This window comes from Thalassophryne amazonica, chromosome 23, assembly GCF_902500255.1.
Source record: "Thalassophryne amazonica chromosome 23, fThaAma1.1, whole genome shotgun sequence".
NCBI classification, from domain to species: domain Eukaryota; kingdom Metazoa; phylum Chordata; class Actinopteri; order Batrachoidiformes; family Batrachoididae; genus Thalassophryne; species Thalassophryne amazonica.
In genome coordinates this window covers 33,286,249-33,308,058 of record NC_047125.1, presented here as the reverse complement: position 1 = coordinate 33,308,058, position 21,810 = coordinate 33,286,249, and the positions used below count along the sequence as shown (strand labels likewise).

The 21,810-nt window shown below is 40.4% G+C and overlaps 1 protein-coding gene across 1 annotated transcript in view; it reads right to left on the bottom strand.

The window, feature by feature from the left end:
- The window catches only part of LOC117504770 (protein mono-ADP-ribosyltransferase PARP14-like), a 38,008-nt gene that overhangs the window by 590 nt on the left and 15,608 nt on the right, over positions 1-21,810 (bottom strand). Inside the window, exons 13-23 of the mRNA XM_034164269.1 lie at positions 20,460-20,640; positions 19,609-19,728; positions 16,928-17,101; positions 16,784-16,843; positions 16,532-16,708; positions 15,496-15,678; positions 15,035-15,404; positions 14,419-14,549; positions 13,217-13,308; positions 12,895-13,089; positions 156-570 (exon numbers count right to left, since the gene is read on the bottom strand). Coding sequence (XP_034020160.1) covers positions 156-570; positions 12,895-13,089; positions 13,217-13,308; positions 14,419-14,549; positions 15,035-15,404; positions 15,496-15,678; positions 16,532-16,708; positions 16,784-16,843; positions 16,928-17,101; positions 19,609-19,728; positions 20,460-20,640 — 2,098 coding nt within the window. The remainder of the gene's footprint in view (positions 1-155; positions 571-12,894; positions 13,090-13,216; positions 13,309-14,418; positions 14,550-15,034; positions 15,405-15,495; positions 15,679-16,531; positions 16,709-16,783; positions 16,844-16,927; positions 17,102-19,608; positions 19,729-20,459; positions 20,641-21,810) is intronic.

The window sequence follows — 21,810 nt, the reverse complement described above, 5'->3', positions numbered from 1 at the left end:
GCGCTTGTCTACAATAAGAAACATTTCAGGAATATTTACAGTAATTGGCAGGTTGGGATTTTTCGGGCCAATGCCACATATTTTGGACCTGTGCAAGTACTTCTTATAACCAAAAGTGTGACGTAGAGCTTTTAGTGTTTAATGAAGATCTTTACCATTTTGTCCAGCATAGCGTCTGTTAAATCCAGTTTTCATGATGGACTTGGAGTTGCCCTCAGTGGTCCCATGGTACAGAAGGAGTTCACCTCCTGCCTTCAGGTGCACATTCTTATTAGAAATCCGTTTCTTCTGCACTTTATAGGCTCGGCGAAGGTCGACATTCTGGATTCGCTCGATCTGCCAAGATGACCCAAACCAATGAAATTCAAAACCTGACTGTTTTGAAATATAGTTTTTCCACACACTTGAAATCTTTTCAGTGATGCTAATCCTGTGGAAACTATATGAAATGCCTGCTTTAAGAAAACACCAATCCATCAAGATCAATACTGATAAAGAAAAATAAGAATAGAAATCTATTGAGCTTTTCAGGAAAATCTGTTTTTGCAAAAGCAAATGAAACAAATAGGACTATAATATATGATCCAATACTATGATTTATGTACAGTGGGGCAAAAAAGTATTTAGTCAGCCCCTGATTGTGCAAGTCCTCGTACTTAGAAAGATGAGAGAGGTCTGTAATTTTCATCATAGGTACACTTCAACTATAAGAGACAAAATGAGAAAAAAAAATCCAGAAAATCAAATTGTAGGATTTTTAAAGAATTTATTTGTAAATTATGGTGGAAAATAAGTATTTGGTCACCCACAAACAAGCAAGATTTCTGGCTGTCACAGACCTGTAACTTTGTCTTTAAGAAGCTCTTCTGTCCTCCACCTGTTACCTGTATTAATGGCATCTGTTGGAACTCGTTATCTGTATAAGACACCTCTCCACAGCCTCAAACAGTCAGACTCCAAACTCAACCATGGCCAAGACAAAAGAGTTGTCGAAGGACACCAGGAAGAACATTGTAGACCTGCACCAGGCTGGAAAGAGTGAGTCTACAATAGTCAAGCAGGTTGGTGTGAATAAATCAACTGTGGGAGTAATTGTAAGAAAATGGAAGACATACAAGACCATTGATAATCTCCCTCGATCTGGGGCTCCATGAAAGATGTCATCCTGTGGGGTCAAAATGATCATGAGAACGGTGAACAAAAATCCCAGAACTACACGGAGGGACCTGATGAATGACCTGCAGAGAGCTGGGACCAAAGTAACAAAGGCTACACACTACGCAGAGAGGGACTCAAATCCTGCAGTGCCAGGCATGTCCTCCTGCTTAAGCCAATACATGTCCAGGCCCGTCTGAAGTTTGACAGAGAGCATATGGATGATCCAGAAGAGGATTGGGAGAATATCATGTGGTCAGATGAAACCAAAATAGAACATTTTGGTAAAAACTCACCTCGTCGTGTTTGGAGGAAGAAGAATGCTGAGTTGCATTCCAAGAACACCATATCTACTGTGAAGTATGGGGGTGGAAACATCATGCTTTGGGGCAGTTTTTCTGCAAAGGGGACAGGACGACTGAACTGTGTTAAGGGAAGAATGAACAGGGCCATGTATCATGAGATTTTAAGCCAAAACCTCCTTCCTTCAGTGAGAGCATTGAAGATGCAATGTGGCTGGGTCTTCCAGCATGACAATGATCCCAAACACACTGCTCAGGCAACGAAGGAGTGGCTCCGTAAAAAGCATTTCAAGGTCCTGGGGTGGCCAAGCCAGTCTTCAGACCTCAACCCCATAGAAAATTTGTTGAGGGAGTTGAAAGTCCATGTTGCCCAGCAAGAGCCCCAAAACATGACTGCTCTCAAGGAGATCTGCATGGAGGAATGGACCAAAATACCAGCTACAGTGTGTGCAAACCTGGTGAAAGTATTGAGTTTAACTTTTGTTATTGACCAAATACTTATTTTCCACCATAACTGACAAATTCTTTAAAAATCCTACAATGTGATTTCCTGGATTTTGTTTTTTCTCGTTTTGTCTCTCTTAGTTGAAGTGTACCTGGGTGATTCTTAGACTACGGGCACTTATTATGTCCTTTGATCATATTGTATGAAAAACAGAAAAAAGGGGAAATTTCACACTTTTATAGTTATCTTTACAATGAAAGTGTGTTAAGAAATTTGTTCTAGTAGTCTATGATGACTTTTCACCTTTTTTCAGCATCATTATATGCAAATATTGCCGTTTTGTGCTTGTCCCATACCCAGACTTTTGATCTTCAATGATAAAAATGAATGGTAAAGAAACGTTTTTTCTAATGTTTTAAAATATCTCTGAATAAAATATCAGTAAAATAATCAAAACATAATTGGGGTATTCAATGTCATACAACTGTTGTGATTTTTTAAACAAAATGTAGTTGTCCCACACTATTGCCGTAATTTCCACCACAACACTGTAATGTCCCTTTAAACAGTTTGTATGAAAGATTGTTTGGGTAGTTTCTATGGAGATAAACAGTGACATCAGAGCACATGTATATAGCGCCAAATCACAACAAACAGTTGCCCCAAGGCGCTTTATATTGTAAGGCAATGGTGTGGTGGAAATTACATTTACAAGGTCAATAGTGCCCGTAGTTAAAGAATCACCCACCTATGATGAAAATTACAGACCTCTCTCATCTTTCTAAGTAGGAGAACTTGCACAGTCAGGGACTGACTAAACAGTTTTTTACCACACTGTATTAGCTATAGCTTACTATTGGTAATCAAACACATTTTCCTTGTTTGCGTGCTTAGCAGTTGTTTTTGTTGTTTTTTTTTTCCCCTCGAGTAAGTTATCGAGCCAACTCGAGCTGTGTATATAGTGGCCAACCTGACAGTCTGGAGATAGCATGAATTGCAAGATGTTGTGTCCAGTACTTTGAAACAGAATTATTTCCCCCCGGGGTTTATTACAAAAGAAACCATACTTCAACATTTCCAGTTTTAGGTTTCCACCCCAAAATTGACGTTCCCAAACCGGTTAGAACAAAAAAATATCATTCCTGAACCAGTTAATAACGTCCCATGTCATCTGTGGGACATTGAAAACACTGTACATGTTAGACCTCTATGTGGCGCTGTAACACTCCCATGAAAAATGGAGAAGACGACAATACAGTGCGCTGCAGCAGAAGGTAGAACTTTCCATAGCAGCACACTGAGTAAAATAAAGCCTTTTAAGTAGAGGGTCTGCACTGATTGCCTGAAATAGACTTATTGCGTATTTAAAGTGAAGCAGTGAAACAGAGGACGCAGCGCTTTGTCTCGCCAATAAGAACAGCAACATGAGTGGACGACAGGAAGTGACACCCCCCCACCCCCTTTTCAAGAACAAACAAACAACAAAAAAAGGAAAAATTAATGGTATTAACTGGTTACCATTATTTTAAATAATTGATTTTGTTCTGGAAAAAAAAAAAAAAAAAAAGTTTCTGGTTTTGTTTTCTAACAAAATATCAGATGTTTCTGGGAATTTTTTCTGGTTCCATGAATCGGTTCAAAGCCTAGGTTGTGTAATGGATGCAATGTGTGACACCGACTTCAACAAATGAGAATATTATTTCCATGGCAAAATATTATTTCCATGGCAGGTGAAAAACATTCATTATTTGTGTTATATGACACCTAAATGAGTCTGCGTCATTTTGATATTTTTATTAAAATTAGAGAGGTGTTTCTTCTTGGCGCAGGAATCGGGGCAGTGGCACTCAGTGGTTCACCCTCTGCAGGTGACTTGCTGATGCACCGCTGAGTTCAGTGAGAGCCCTTGAGGAGTGTTTAGCAGTGTGTGTGTACGTGCGTGCGTCGAAGCACATGTTGTTTTCTTCAATCCAGTGAAAAATCTTGACAAGAACTCAATCAGTTCTTTATCTGACAGTGCTTTAAGATAACACTGCAAACCCTGCGGCTGCTGGATTTATACAAGAAATGCTATTGGCGCACAGGACAGGAGGATCGCCAACACAAATACAACTCCCATCTCTGGATGGAGCTGCATCTTAAACAGAGAGAAAAAACAGAATCAGGCATCAGAAAGACAAAAAATACTGTATAATTTGCCAGCATTAAACAACAAGAAAAACAGAGAAATACTAAGGTGATCGCCGGCCACTAGCCCTAAACGTCACTAAAAGACCCAGAATTTAGGTAAAGTTGAGGCCGCGGCTCGCTCCAATTACTAATAAATGAATTAAAAGAGTAAAAAGCATAAACAAAACTGTACCAGTATGCTAGCCATGTGAAAGGGAAAATAAGTGCGTTTTAAGTCTGGACTTGAAAATCTCCACAGAATCTGACTGTTTTATTGATGCAGGGAGATCATTCCACAGAACAGGGGCACGATAAAGAAAGCTCTGTGACCCGTAGACTTCTTATTCACCTTAGGGACACAAAGTAGTCCTGCACCCTGAGAACGTAAAGCCCGGGCCGGTACGTAAGGTTTAATTAGGTCAGCTAAGTAGGGAGGTGCCAGTCCATGAATAACTTTATAGGTTAGTAGCAGAACCTTAAAATCTGTTCTCACTGGGACAGGAAGCCAGTGAAGGGATGCCAAAATGGGTGTAATGTGGTCGAACTTTCTGCTTCGTGTCAAAAGTCTGGCTGCGGCATTTTGAACCAATTGGAGACCCCTAATGCTAGACTGCGGTAAACCAGAAAATAGAACATTGCAGTAGTCCAGTCTAGAAGAGATAAATGCATGGATCAGGGTCTCAGCATCAGCCATAGACAGGGATGGGACAATCTTTCGCTATATTTCACAGGTGGAAGAAAGCAGTCCTAGTAGTATTTCTTATGTGGAGGCCAAAGGACAACAAAGGATCAAAAATTACCCCAAGGTTCCTCACTTTGTCAGTGTGATGTATGACACACGAGCCGAGGGCTGAGCGTTAACTGGTCAAATTGATGCCGATGTCTCACTGGACCAAGAACCATCATTTCAGTCTATCAGAGTTTAAAAGTAGGAAGTCATCCAACTTCTCACTGCTGCAAGGCAATCTTCTAAGGATTTTATGTGAAAGAGATTACCAGCATTTATCAGCATGTATAACTGAGTATCATCTGTATAGCAGTGAAAGGTAATCCCAAAACGCCGCAATATGTACCCAAGGGGTGCTATATAAGGGAGAAAAGCAGGGGGCCTAAGACGGACCCGTGTGGAACCCCAAATTTCATGTCACTAAGGTTAGAGGTAGTGTTACTGTACAAAATACAGTGAGAACGACTGGTCAAGTATGACGTCAGCCATGCAAGGGCACTCCCAGTAATCCCAAAATGATTTTCCAGCCTATCAAGTAGAATATGATGATCCACTGTATCAAATGCAGCACTGAGATCTAACAGCAACAGAACCATAGTGGTGTCCGATTCCATTGTAAGCAGAAGATCATTCACCACTTTAGTGAGAGCCGTCTCTGTGGAATGATATTTTCTAAAAGCAGACAGCAGTGCCTCAAAGAATTTATTCTCAGTAAGATAGTCTACGAGCTGCCGTGACACTGCTTTTTCCAGAATTTTAGAGAAAAATGATAGATTTGATATCGGCCAATAGTTTGTCAATACACTAGGGTCAAGATTAGGTTTTCTTAAGTAATGGTTTAATCATTGCAGATTTGAAACATTTAGGAACAGATCCAGAAGTTAAATAAAGATTAATCATTTCCAGCACAGTCTGCCCAAGAGTGGGCCACAGGTCCTTAAACAGTTTTGTTGGTATAGGATCAAATAAACAGGTTGTGCTTTTGTTGACATTGCGAGTTTGGTCAGCATGCCTAGTGAGATACTGTCAAATTCTGTAATCTAGGTAATACCTCAGTAGTGGCACCCACCTAAATAGCAGGGTGTAGTGGCTGGGTTAAGGCATGCTGGGATATGTTTAACCTGATGTCTTGTATTTTCTTCCCAAAGTAATCCAGGAAATCTTGTGCTGTAAAAGGAGAGCGAGCTACAGGTGGTTGTCCATGCATAAGTGTTGCCACCGTGTCGAACAAGACTTTGAGTTATGCTTGTTTTTGTTGATCAAATCAGAGTGGTAAGTCCGCTTTGTAGCCAGTAATGCATGCTTATAGTCTAAGATAGCATCACACCACGCAAGGTGAAATACTTCTAATTTTGAACGACGCCTTTTCCGTTGCTTTATGCTTGAGGTCACGCAGATAATCATTGAACCAAGGGACTGTGATTTGGGGAGCGTGGTTTAAAACAGGTGGTGCAGTCATGTCGAGTGTAGTTTTGGAGCAACTGAGTTTAAACTATCCACAAGTCCTGTCTACTGACTGGGTGTTTGTCAAATGTGAAGCTAAGACATCAGGCAGTCCAGCTTCGAGTTCAGTCTTAGTTGAGGAGTTGATGTATTGCCGTAATCAATCAATCAATCAATTTTTTTTTATATGACACCGCTGATGTGAGAGGCATGATGTCAATATTCGTGAAAGCAATACCACGTGCGAGAACCAGATCCAGGGTATTTCCACTAATGTGCGTCGATTCCCGATGCATTGCTGAAATCCTAATGCATCCACAATTTCCATAAATGATTTGCAGAGGGGATCAGAAAGCTTATTTCTATGAATGTTAAAGTCACCAATGATCAGAATGTTATCTACACTAGTTGACAAGTTAGAGATGGAACCACCAAATTCCTCTAAGAATTCAGAATATGGGCCAGGAGGCCTATATACAGTGACACTGTAATACGACTGATTTTTATTCTTCTGACCTTGGCATTGTGTAATATCCTGAGCAGAGCGGAGAATCAGATGCTCAAACGAGTGATATTGTAACCCCCAACAGCTAATAAGCTAACCTAGATTTATAAATAAGAGCAACACCCCCGCGGTTGCTTCGCATCACAAGGACGTGACTGAATGTATAAAGCTGGTAGGTAGGCCTCATTTAAGAGGAGCGCAGCTGTAGGTTTAAGCCAGGTTTCACATAGCCCAATCATATCTTAAGTGCATGATCATAATTAGATCATTGATCAACAATGATTTTGAGGACAGTGATCTTATGTTAATGGAGACCCAGTCTAAGGACCTCAGTGGGGTTGACAGTTGAACTCTTTGGGTTTAGGGCTGGTCCAGAGTAGCATATATAAGATGACCTAGAAGTAGGTTTAGGTTTAAGACATTCCACGCGCGTTGTAGGTAGCAGACACGAAATCTTTGCTATTGCTGGAACAACCACTGGGCCATCCTCAGTTTTCAACATCATCTAATATAGTAATGGGTATTACGTTTGGAAGCATATCCCCTCTATGATTTTTATGGACACGACTACGGCAGCAGGCCAAAGTCTCAACTTGTTGAAATTCCCTCCCTGGCAAATAACGCACTATCACAATAGTGGATTTTCTGCACTAAATTTCCGGCTAAGATAATGGATTCCACACCCACATTTGTCATAAGCCTTGCAGGGTCTCTAATCACCTGCTTCGTGGCCTGCTGTAGATTCCTAATGTTATCCTCCCTGTAGAGCTCTATCTATGTTCGCAGACAAGATGGCGGCACCTTCCCCAGTAGGGTGGAGGCCGCCCGGCATCAGCAAGCCAGGGCGGCCCCAGAACGAAGGCCAGTTATCAATAAAGCTAAAGCCTTGCTGTCTACAAAACTGCGCCAGCCACCTATTTAATGATGTCAGCCTGCTAAACGCCCTCATTCAGTTCCCCTGGGAGGGGAGGGGACCAGAGACTATTACTCGATGCCGACACATCTTTCTGGCAAGATCACAAGTTCCTCTCTGTGTCCATTTTTGTGACCTCTGAGTGCTTCATCCTGATATCATTGGTGCGAACATGAATAACTATGTGACTATATCTCATGTCATGTTCCTTGGTCTGTCTTCCCTTCTGCAGCATCAGCACCCTAAGATGAGATGCAATGTCGGAAGCTCTGGCCCCAGGAATACATTTAACGTCCGCTGGCGTCTGTAACCTGACTTTGCGGGTGATAGATGTTTCGGCCTGGAGACAGGAGTGGAAGTCACTTGTGGGCCCAACACTAACCTCATCTGGAGTGCCCGTAACATCTAACTCCACTGAGCTAAGAAGCTGCTCTAACTTACGGACACGGCTCTAAGAGAGCCACCCTATTTTCCAGCATCATGCAGGATTTACAGAGGGTGTAAAGTAGAATTAGTAGTGTACGTTGTGCACTAAGAAATTCAAGAATGTAGCCAAGCAAACACGAGCTAACCAATAATGGATAAGCTAACCACTCCTAAGGCTCACACAGACACAAATAAATTATTAAAATTCACAGCAGTTACACTGAAAAACTAACAGAAGTATTAAACAGGTAAAAAATCAGCAGCTATAAGATACACTAAACTGTTAATTAACTAACAGGAGTGTAAAAAAATGAAATGAAAAAATGATAACGGGGGTCCGAAATAGCTAACGCAAGCTAACTGCTAGCGAAAATGCTAGCCGCTCCTAAGATTTTCCACAGGAGTAAAATAATTACTTGAAATTTACAGCAGTTCGACTGAAAAACGAACAGAAGTATTAAACGGGTAAAAAAGAACAGCTATAATAAGTAACGACGAAGAGGGAAGGGGTAGACCTAGCTAGCCAAAGCTAACCACTAGGGAATGCTAACCGCTAGCGAATGCTAACTGCTAGCGATTCACAACAGGACTGTTGTTAAATAACATTCAGCATAGATACAATTAATAACCAGAAGAGTGCTAAACAGAAATAAAAGAAGCGTATACAACCGTGTGAAGTTCAGAGTGGCGTCACAGCAACAAACAATCCGTCAGAAGCAAGGCTACAGTCCCTTCGGACCAGAACCTCCCACCATAAGAACAGTTTTTTCCCCTCTGCCGTTAGCCTCCTCAACAAGAACCTTTAGAACTCTACATTGTTGCTATCGCCACCATTTATCACCATTTATCACCATCATTTATTTATCTTAGCTCATACATTCTGTACATTATGTAACATTGTTATAGTGTAAAGTTTTATTATATATTACTTGTTTTACTGCTCTATGTTTTTATGTATTTTATGTTAGCACCAAGTACCGCAGCAATTTCCTAATGTTGTGAACTTGTCATTCATATGGCAATAAAACTTTTCTGATTCTGATGTAGCTTCCTTGTATCATGGAAGCACTTTTAAGAAAATTTAGTCGAGGAATGCAATATAGCAAAATGTATGGGAGAAAAATGCACAGAAAATAGTATAATAATGCACAGTAATTATGTCACTCATGGACAAATTGGACAAATAATGACGGTCACATTTCATTTTTGCCGCACCGCAGTAAGACTGAAGGAAAAGGATCAAGGACTCAGTTGTTGCTTCCCTGTATGTATCCCGTGTAAACTTGTAGCCTGCGCTAGCAAACAGTAGGCAGCATTGTCTAATGGTTGCTAGTGCAGGCTAACAAGTTTGAGGACCCGCATGTTTGTGAAATGGAAAATCATACTTGTTGCTTATCAAGAGTGCATGAATTCCCTTCATCGGAGAAAAGAAAAAAATTGTGAGTGGTGACGGGATAATGCAGTTTACACTCTCACCACTAGATGACATTAAATTCTACACTGTAGCTTTAAGGTTAAAAGATGCTTCAGTTTAACTGTGCAAACTGAACTGGAAATATGGGTGTGACAGGAATAATTGTCTGTATAAAATCTAGCATGGAGCTGAACATTTAAAATGTGTCCTCCCAGGGGGCGAATTTGTGCCTTCCTCATTATCTCACTCCAGCTCTTCTGTCATTGTCAAGTTGCATTTGTGAAACAATAATAGACACAGTCACCATTAATCAAAGTTTTTGTTGCATGTTTTGTCTTCTTCTGTTATTCTACTTTAAGGAGTATACTGCCCCCACAGTTGATGCAGGTATTGCAGTTTGCAGCTGGGTCAGAATTTGGGACATTTTACCTTTTGAAGAACTAAGAATTCTGCATTTAAAGGAACAATGTTATACATTACTGATTTTCAAGTGAATAATAAAGTGCTCCTGGAAATTTCTGGAGGGATTTTTTTTTATTATTAAGTAAATACGATTTGTGCTAAAGAGTAAAAAGTATATAACGTTAAAGCTGTAGTGTTTTATATTGGCCACTAGATGGCAGAAGAGCGTCAAGATCAGAACAGCAACGTCAGGGTCATCAAGTCATAACTTAACATTTTAGAAAAAAATTAAGTTTTACACATCTTTCAGTCACGGTGAATCACCAGCGGTCCCTTCTTTCATGTGTAAGTCACTCTTCTTTCTTTTTTTTCTTCAAACGTCTTTGGTTCCTTCTCTTACAGCTAAGTTAGCTTGTTAGCTAGTCCAGGTTTTCGCAAGCTAGCTGCTTTATATTCGGTTTTAATGTGTTAATAAATATAAAATGGACAATTTTGGTGTGTAAAAGTTGGCGTAGTTGATATGATGGATATGTTTTTTTCCCCTGTAATTATCGCCATAAAATAACGTTTTACAATCTGTGTTCAAAGTAGCAAGTTCATTAGATATGCTAATCCCCATTTCTGGGTTATCTCCTTGGAAACGTCCAGAAAAAAAGTCTTCCATAATTCCACACACACGTTACAAATGATCAACACATACACTTATGAAATATTTATGGACAACAAAAGCCACATCACTCACTGCTGGAAGAGTGTATATACTGATGTAATTCAATTCTGAGGAAATCTCAGCTTTGGTTTTGTGTTCAACAGAGTTAATTGGAATTATTTTAGTGGATTTATTGATCCAGAAATCATAGTATAGACATGATATATTTGATGAAGTTGCCAAATCGATTAAAAGCACATAAAAAATAATAAAATAAAATTGGAAAAAAAACCAGCTCAGTCAGACAAGTATTTAATTTAGTTTTTGCAGGTAACATTTAAAATAAGTATTATTTTGCTGCAGATATGAGTGTACATAAATATAACCATACAGTAAATGTTTAAAATCAAAGCCAAACTGTAGTTTGGTGAAAATCTCTCTTTCCTCAATTTACACTTTGATTCAGCATTAATATAAAAACAGTATTATGTAGTTCTAGCCAAATTTTCTACATTTACGCCAACTATGTAAGTAAATTGTTTCATTGGGGTTGTCGGTTAAATTAACTTCTATAAAATCAGTTTTTTTTTCCTTTTTTCTTAAAATGAATATAAACATAAACCAATAAGCCAATTTATAATGGTATTTTGTGACATATCTTTTGATATCTTGATTTCATAAACCACAACTTTAGTGATGTAACAATTTTTAATGCATTGCTATCACAATTTTAAAAAGTAATTCACCATTGTAACAATGGATAAATATTTTCTTTCATATTTTGATTCAGCATCCTGTAACAATTAAAAACATAACACAGTGCAAAATACCCTCGCTGTGTGAGCATTGGGCTTCTTATAATTTGCAGTTGTTTAATTGGTATCCCACTGCAAAGTACACACACATACACACATATAATTAATTCATTATACATTTATTGTTATTAAGATCCTATTGTCTTACTTACAGTTTTTACATGTCCAATAAAGGCCCTCTATCAATCAATAATAACCAATATTTACATTTATGAGCGTTTGACAAGAGCGGAAGTTAGCGTACATGCTGACGTCCGCGAAATGTCTCGTAAATCACTCCAGAGGTGTTAAGTTACAAAAACAGCATTTTCAGTTTTAGAAGTGTCTAGTTCTCACTAGCGTTTACATAATATATGACAAAGAGGTTATATTTACACACAAAGGAAACAGTTTGCAGCGAGCCTGTGACTTCTCCGCACTAACATCCACAAAATATCTTGTAAATCATTTCAGAGGTGTTATTAGGTTCCACAAAAAAAAGCAGAAAATCCTAAAATACCTCTTAAAATAGATCAAGGTTAGCCATCTTTGAACTTGTCCAAGGTCTGTGTCCCAAGAATGTTCCCTATGAATTAGAAGACTCTGGCAGTAATAGGACTGGATTTATGCTGAGCACAGACAGATGGACGGACAGAGGCAAGTCTTTGCAGTAGTCAACGGCCATATTTGATGGCCTCGGGCAATGACACCAGTAAAAAGAGAAATTTGGGGAAACCTTATTTGATCCCATGTTTTGGCTTTTACTCTAGAATTGTTAGACACAGTTGCATTTTAAATGCCAGGAATTTGAGTAAAATTCTAATTCTATTTAAATTCAAATTTTCTTCAATGTATATTGTTTCCTAGCTGTCATATTCAAACTGGTGTGGAAAAACTGTTTAAGATGTGATGTATTTTCTGCACTTATAAACTTGACTTGAAGGTGACTTGAAGGGTGATGAGATAGTCTGGGTAGCTTGGTAATCATGAAAAACAACAAACATGGGTGGGTTTGTTTAAATTATCACCACGCTGTCGTAGAGGTTATGTGGTTGCTGGCATTGCGAGCCGGAGGCACTTTCATATCCTTGTGGCCGACCGTGTAGCTACCAGTCAGTACTCGGGCCACAAGCATTAACTGGGAACCATCAGCAGCTGGTTTAGAGTAGGGTGAGGTTGGTTGAATAGCTGCATCTACTGCAAAGTATGTTCCAAATCCAATACAGTTGCTGAGAATGGTAGGGCATAGAAGAAAAGGAAAAAAAGCTTAGAAAACAGCAAAATAATGATGGAGGAGGAGTATGTTTAGTTTTCGTGCCACCAACTGATACAAAATAAGAGAAATTCGATCTACACCATGAAAGTAAGTGTCATAAGTGGGACCAGACTTTTACGAGAAAATGCTCATACTTTGCCAAATTCTAGAAATCGATGAACTTGAATTTGGCAGATGCAACAATAGCAGTTTGCTTCGAATAAGCTGAGCAATGCACAAGAAAACTGAGCAGCCACCAGTGTCAGATGGTGGATTTAGCACTGCAGGATTGAACCAGAAGATGGTTACCATTTTGGCCACAGTAGCTCCTGTTGAAGCCACTTGTCATGATGGATTTGCAGCTGTCTTCAGTGGTCCCGTGGTACAGAGTCCTTTCAATGTCTTGCCCAAGTTGTCTGTTGTTATCAGAAATGCGTCTGTGATGCACTTCATAGGCACATCTGAGATAGATGTTCTGCACACGCTCAATCTGAAAAACCAACAAAGCAAAATGAAAACCTTTACTCTGAAGTAGTTTTTAAAATGATACTTTCCAGTGAAAACATACTCACTTTTATTATGGGATTGGCGGCAGTTTTTCTGAATTCACTCTTTACTTTCCTGTACTCAGCAGAAGTAGACTGCAGTTGAACCACTTTCAGATTTTCATCAGCAGTCATGTTGTCCCAGTACAGAGGAAGATTAAAGTCTGGAAATAATATCATGCATATGTCAATTTTTAAATCAAATTTGTTCTTGCCAATGAAATGTGCATGTCCTCTTGGCCTCCTCCAGCCACTGGGGTCCTCAACATCAAGGCACCTGTGTGCTGGATTGTGTCCAGAGAAATGGACCACATGGCCACAATGCTGTAGTGGACTTTCTCTCACAATACAAGTGGTACACCTCATCTAAGTCTCTCTAAGTAATCTTTCATTTGACATAAGTCATTCCAGTGGTACTCAAGAATCCTCCAAAGAGACCTAGCTTTGGACCTTCATTGTCCTGCAAAGATCCCTTTATCCAGGGATATTATGCACCTATAAGTGCTTTCCAGTTTTCTCTCAATCTCAAAAGTTGAGGGCCAAGACACATGACCTTCACTGCGACAATAAGGTGCATCTCTCTAGAATTTCAACATCTTCACTGCATACAGACAAACTTCCAGTGGCTGAGGCTCAGAAGTTGTTAAAAACTTGGATTTTGGCCTGATCTAGGACCATCACAAACCCAGACACTTGACTACTCAAGTAATACAACCAGGGTGATTATGCACAGAACATGGCATGGTCTGTGACTTTATGGTTTGTAAAACCTTTTCTTGACAACAAAGGCACTGAGGCACAATACTATACACAATACATGTGTTGTGCAATTTCCGGTACAAGTTTCTAGGAATGCAGGTCAACAGCTTGGATTGGCCAAACAAAACTCCCTCTACAGCAGGGGTGGGCAACGAGGGCCAAGACAGTGCAGGTTTTCATTGCAACCAGTCAACTCAGCAGGTGGGTTGTTGATGAGCTTCTCCTCTGAACATAAACACCTGATAGTCAATGAAATCACCTGCTGAGACACCTGATCTTTAATGAAATCACCTGCTGAGGTGATTGGTAGAAAGGAAAACCTGCAGTGTTTCGGCCCTTCATGGCACATGATTGCCCACCCCTGCTCTACAGTAAAGAACTGTGTATGCTGTTCTTTTTCTGAAAGCATAGATCCTTCATTGTTGTATACTAGACTACTGTGGATGTCTAATCAGTCTGTAGTGGCTAGAATGAAACTTTTTGCTGTGGGGAGGTGGTATTTGTGTTGGTGGCACCATCATACTGGGCAAACCGGTTGAGAACGGCCAGCTCTGTGGGAAAGAAACTGTACGATGTGGTTACATTGATGGAGAAGTGGATAAGAGAGAAGCTGAAGACTATCATGGACGCCCTCATCTTCTCTATGCTGAAGTGGGTAAGCGCCACATTCAGCCACAAATCCATCAGATGACATTAATCTTGTGAATGTGGCATTGTGGATGATTAGCTCTACACTGACAACATGAAAGCTTCAGCAGGACTGCTATAATGTCACTACATCTTCAAGCTTATCAGCACCATTGCTGCTCGGACTTATGGATTACGTTTGCCTCTGTTGTCTTAAGATTGCCACCAAAATTCTTAGTTGTGGCAACATTTTTCATGGTAAAGAAGCCGCTAACCTTGTAGGTTTTGAAGTCGCTTCAGCTGTCTTGTTTGACCACCTGTTTGCGCCGTCATGCTACGGTCCACAGTCCATTGTATCTGCTGTGCATCCATGATTCCTCCCATTACATCATTCATTTCCAGGTCATAATTGGCTTTCATGGGGAGTTTTTCCCAGTTGTTGTCGGCTCCCATTATGCACCAAGATACTTGACTGTACAACTTGTCTTCATCCCTGGCTCTCACCTCTTTTCTGAATATACTTTTTTTCTTGCAATCATCTTAATTCTCAGTGTGTTAATGCCATCTTTTGGCCCAGTTATTTTCAGTACACCTTTGTCAGACTCCTCCTTAGCATAATGCAAGCTTACAGTTGCCATCGTATCCATCACATATTTCATGTCCTGGTCAGTGAAGCCTTCAATGTCTATGGTTTCTGTGGCGCATTGAGTCTGATACAGCTGTTTCATCTTGGCCATGGCATGCTCCACATTGGTTTCAGAAAGACCCACAATCTGGAAGATGGATTGTTTCATGGAAGAAACGGTGTGAAAGTCATTTTGGTGTTGCGTCCTAGAGCGTGGATGCTGGTGTTGTGGAGCATGAAGCGTTGACACTGGAAGGTGGATGAAAGGGCAATCAGTGACTGGAACTCAAAAATAGAATGCTGAAAAACAGCAACTTTTAAAAAAGACAACAAAACATACCTGTGCTCATGGCAGCAGAAGGAAACCTTTGGATGGCTTTCTGCTTGAATGCCAGGAAAACATTGGTCTCAAACAGAATTATGCGGATGGTGGACAGGTAGTTGAATAAAGCAGAGGAAGTGGAAGTGTGGACTGCTCGGAAGATGGCACCTGCAACAGCCTCAGGTTTGAGATTACCAGGTCCTGGACAGAGAACCATGGTCTTAGTGGCGACATTCAAACGCACCTTCAGATGCAGACTTAGTTTTAACTTGAACTTTAGAAGAGTCTGATTCAGATTACCAGGGGACCGGTGCACACATTAAGGTATGTTTTGGGCTACGTCTGTCTGTTCATACCACAATTTGATGATCATATTTAAAATTTTAAAAATTGTTTTTGGAAAAAAACAATTACGAAGTATGTACAGTCATGGCAGCACGGTGGCTTAGTGGTTAGCACTGTTGCCTCACAGCGAGAAGGTTGTGGGTTCAATTCCCGTGGCCTTTCTGTGTGGAGTTTGCATGTTCTCCCCGTGTTTGCGTGGGTTTCCTCTGGGTGCTCCGGTTTCCTCCCACATCCAAAGAAGTGCGGGTTAGGTGGATTGGAATGTTTAAATTGTCCGTAGGTCTGTGTGTGGGTGTGTCTGTGTTTGTTTATCTGTTTGTGGCCCTGCGACAGACTGGTGTCCTGTCCTGGGTGTACCCCGCTTTGCGCTCTGTGACTGCTGGGATAGGCTCCAGCCCCCCGTGACCCATAACTGGACTAAGTGGTAGAAGATGAATGAATGAATGTACAGTCATGAAGTGAGTAGTGTGAATGTGTGATATGTGTGATACGGCTGGACCTGTGAAAAATAAATTTCTGGCAGATTTAGATAAAGGGGTGGAGCCATAACATTTTGAATATTGCTCTGTTGGGCATTTTGTGCCTGATGAAGGTTTCATGGGTTTAATTTTGTTCATCAAATGATTGTAAAATTTAGCAAACATGTGGGAGGTGTTTTCTTTTCGGGCCTTGGCGACCCCTGACCTGTGGTGTCTTGCAGAATATTTACCGACACAGATGGCAGGAATGGCCACAGAGTTGAGTTTGGCGGTTTCACAGCGTGAAATGATGTCAAGCACCAGTTCTTCAACAGTTTTCGTGTTCCCTTTTCCGCTCACATGAAAAATGATTTTGCAAGGGAAGTTGCCAGGCTGGGTGACAAAAATTCCTCCTGCATCCACTTTTGCTTCAAAATCAAAGATCCCAGGAGTAAGACTCGGTTTAGAGTCAATTTCAGATGTTAATCTGGTTCTGTTCTCACCGGTTTTTAGAGCAGCCTCCACTTCTGGTCCAGCTTTAGCTAAGATGGCCTTACATGTGCCTGCATAAGAAAAGTGGAACATATCATAGATTATATATTATTTGGAGTCACATACTGTGAGCAGTCGTCCCAGTTTATATTTACTTGTATTAAAATTAATGAAGTTTGTTGTGTTCACGACAGCATCGGTTGTCTCCTTGGCGATGTCTCCCTGCACCAGCTGTAGTTTGACTCTGCCTCCCACGGTTAGTGTGAGTTCATCAAGGTTACAGGCGAGAGATTTGCAAATTTCTGTAAGAGAACACAACCAAGGTTTGTCTTAGTTTGTTTTGCTAATTTTGCTAATTTTATTTGCTGATGCTCTATTAAATTGGTAGAACAATAAGTAAATGACTACAGATGAGGACAAAATGATTCGCCCTGTGATGCTAAGAGTCAGTTGTGTGCCCTTTCTGCTCGATAACAGCCTGCAGATCATTTGTTGTTGTTTTCAGCAAGTCTCAGATATGTGTCCTGGGGAATCCCAGCCCATTCTTTGGTGAATCTCTCAAACTCCTTCAGATTTGATCTTCTGGCATGGACCTTGGTCGTTAGTTCACCCCACAGATTTTCCAACTGGATTCAACGTCAGGGTTTTGTGCAGTCAATAACGCTCACTTTGGTCTTCCTGGAGGTAGTTCTTCAACCAGGAGCCACGTATGTTATGGATCCTTGTTGTGATGGAAAACAAAGTGATGACCCAGTTTTGCTGTTGACTGCTTGAGGTTTTCTTTCAAAATCTTCACATATCCTTCTTCCTTCGTGATTCCTTCCACCTAGAGGAGATTCCCAGTTCCAGACACACTGAACCATCCCCACAGCATAATACTCCGACTGCGGTGTTTCACTGTGGGACAGTGTTCTTTGGATTATACGCCTCTCTGAAATGTTGTATTGACAATTAATAGCTCTGTTTAAAAAGTGCTTGGAAAAATTTTGAATTTAAATTTGATAAGGCTAATAATTTTGTCCTCATTTGTAAATAAATCTTGAGCTGGCACATTCTTTTTATATCTTAACGATAATAATCTAAGCAGCTGACCAGGTTACCTTGACCTTGCTGGGTACTGGTTGACCTGACGGCAGACCTCTTGGTAACACTTTTAACACAAACACACCAGCATTAAACATTGACAAGTTGCACAGACATACACAGTTGTCCAGATGTTAAGGTATTCTTTTAGGTTTAGGTTTATTTGAATAAAATACATTTCAGTAACGCTGTGGTCATACGAGCTACAAATTACAGTGACAAGCAGTTGGCACTTGTTGTTTGATGGGCATTCCTGGGGCATGCCCGTTAGACCGCCGTAAGGTGTCTTGTATATCACTTCAGAAAACAACGACACTGACCGTAGGGTCAGGGATGTCAAGAATGGGTTGTACTGAGGAAATAAATTCCAGTACTAGTTCAAACAAAAAGATGATTAAAATCTTCATACCAACCAACCATTTTGTGGCCATGAACCACCAGCACACATGTGACTGTTTGGGTGGAGCCTGAACAGTCCCATTGAATAACATTGAGATACCAGGCCAAAATTGAGGAGTCCCAATCCCAATTCTCGGTCCACAAGGGGCTGTGACCTCCCCATTCTTGATGTTCGTTCATTCATTCATTCATTTTCTGCCATTTATCTGGGTTGTGGTGGCAGCAGACCAAGCAGCTCAATCCACACTTCCCTATCCTGAACCATATCCTCTGACTGTTCCTGAGGGATCCCATGGCAGTCCCAAATCAGATGTCCTTTTCCATTTTCTCTCCGCCCGTCTGCAGCATTGCCTGAGGGCACGGGTCGTGGCATTTAACCAGGGGTCGGATTTGATTTCCTGATTTGCAGCGCATCGTGCAACAGAGTCCAAATACTGTGCATGTAGAGTGGAAAGAAGAGAGGATGTTATCTGGGAGTAATGGAGAAACCAGTCCATTCATGGCATAAAACTGAGAGTCCATGAAGGCATCAGCAAAGTCCCCCGCTGTCGAGGAGGTGACCAACTGTGGCGAGAGACAGGAACAAGTGGCTTACTAGCAGATGGAGGAGCAATAAATTCAAAAATAACAGGAAAGTGATCTGAAATAGCAATGCCAACATCGCCACCCTTGTGGACCGTTCCCACCATTGCAATGCCTTAATCCCTGGACGTCTGATTTATCAATTGGCCTAATGACTCTAAATTAATCAGATAGAAGGGGGGAGAGTGGGCGGCCTTGTCTAAAACCTCATTCCAAGACTAAAGAGGCCAAAAGGTCCCCATTAACTTTAATATGGGCTGAGGGCTTGTTATACAGAGCTTGAATTATTAATAAAACTATCCTGAAATCCAAATTTCCTCCAAAACGTAATATAGGAAGGACCATCTTACAAGGATGGATTTGATTTTATCTTAGGTAATGATTTTAAAATGTGCAAATTATTCTTCTTATATTAGCTGAGGTGTGGTCTATGATGAATACAACCCAGTCTGATCAGTATCAATAATGTCAGGGAGTAAGTTCAGTCTCCGTGCAATAATAAAAGGGTTTCCACATCTCACTAATTACTGCCTGCAGCAGCAGAGAGAGCAGGTTGTACATATATGTGTGGTCTGTGTGTGGGTCAGTTTGTCCCTGATGGTCACGTGAAGGTGATGAGATAGTCTGGGTACGACTTGTCATCAATGGAAACACCACAAACATGTTGGGGCTCTCTAGTTATTCCACCACGCTGTCCGTACAGGTCAAGTGTGGCTGCCAGGGTGTTGCGAGGTGGAGGCCTTTCATGGTGTCTGTCCCAGGGTGTAGCTACCAGTCAGGACTCGGGCCACAAACATCAGCTGGGAAACCATCAACAGCTGTTTAGAGTAGATGGGGTTGGCTGAGTACCCGGCGCTGACAGCAAAGTATGTTCCAAAACCGCACAGAGTCCCTGAAAATGTGAGCAAATTTGAAAATAGGATAGGTGGAGAAAAAAACCTACAAGCACAATAAAGGGGACAAGCATAGTTTAGGTTGTCATCTTTCATCATTTACTAATAAGAAGGACAGGACCACCATCATGTTGACTCGGGTTACAATCAAAGACATCATTTAACCTCTGTAATGCCACCACTCTGCATTTAATCATTAGTGATTGACCTCATGTCTTTTTCCTGGTTCTCTCTCTCAGCCCCAACCAGTCCCAGCAGAAGACTGCCCCATGTGCTTGCTCATAGGGGTTGTTTTGATCGTTGGGGTTTTTCTGTAATTATTGTATGGCTTTTGCCTTACAATATAAAGCGCCTTGGGGCAACTGTTTGTTGTGATTTGGCGCTATATAAATAAAATTGATTTGATTTGATTTTAAACCTGTGCCTGATTGGTTTATTTATGGGATTACTCAAAGAAGAAAAATTACTGAATATGTTTGGTTTCTCCTTGAAATTATTTGTTTAAAAGTGTGGTCCAGGGTTGGTGATAATTGTGGAAATAGGGAAAAGCTAGAAAATAGCAAAATTACTAAAGAAGACTCGTCGTTTAATCACCAACAAGCTGAAAAGTATCAACCTGCAGCCCTGACAATGTCCAATATTTTGGGAAGTCTGTGCTAAACAGGTGTTACAAAACAGAAAAATCTTTCAGTGTTGCATGCTGGATCCAGAATATACTGGACGTAGTTACCATTTTGCCCAGCGTAGCGCCTGTTGAACCCAGTTTTCATGATGGCGTTGCAATTGTCTCCACATGTTCCGTGGTAGAGAAATTTTTCAACTCTGCCCCTAAGCTGAGCGTTTTTCTCAGCAATGCGTTTCTTCTGCACTTCATACGCCTGTCGCAGATGGACATTCTGCAAACGCTCAATCTATCAAGAATGAAGAATGAAGAATGTTGCTTTTTAAAAGAACTAATCTTTTTTTTTTTGCAGTCAACAAGTCATCTTGATCTGTTTTCACTATACAGTCATGTACAACCATTTCAGGCACATTTATTGTTATGGCTGATAACTGTGTCTTGCGAACTGACCAGTACATCTAAAATGAGTACAAAACATACAAACTGTGACTGTCTGCTGGGACAACTCTGTGTCTCAGAAATTTAATGTTGCCAACAGTGTCAAACAAGGCAGGCTGTTATCACCAAGAATCTTTAATATTTATATGAGTGATTTGCACATATTGTTAAATGTGACTGAACGTGGTGGCTCATGAGGTGGTAAAAGACTTATCAAGTTCTGCTATGCAACAGTTGTTATGGGTATGTGAAAATTTTAGTCTACTACATAATGTCTTTAATTCCACTAAGTCCACATCTAGTTCTGAAGCCAAATGGGGTCAAAACATTGGATCCTATTCTTTTATCTGGCAACCAGCTACAATTTGTAACAAAAGATGAACACCTTGGTGTATGGCTCGAAGCTGATGGATTTACGAGGCGTGATTGTACAAGACAGTTAAGGAAAATTAAAGACTCTTACAGACTAAAAAGACATTTGCGGAAAGTGGTGTTAATTCTAATGTGCCAGAACACTCCAGTGGCTGGAAATTCTGGTAAAAGATTTTATATGTGTGATATCTACATTGTAGGTTTTAATGTTTTAAATACTAATAGGGTGTTTGCCTTTTATTCTTGTTGACCAATTGAGGTGCTAGTGACCTCTTGTGGAGTTTGTTTTAAATCGCAGGATAGCTGTTAGTTCTTGGTCTCTCTCTCTCTCTCTCTCTGTATATATATATATATATATATATATACATGTGTGTGTTGATTATAAAAAAGAAAAATTTCCATGTACTTCTGTGAATCTTGTGTTTGCAATAAACTGATTGAATTGCACTGAAAGGTTGCTTTTTAAAAAGGGAGTTATAACTTGATATGTTTACTAAAAAAGGTAGAGGAAAAAAACACATTTAATTTTTTAATAGGAATGTTCAAACATTTCAAATTATTTTTGAATTGCTTGATACGTCTGTTGAGCTGTTGGCATTTCTATCAAAATTCTTAAACGTGCACTTTTATAATTGTACAAGACAGAAAA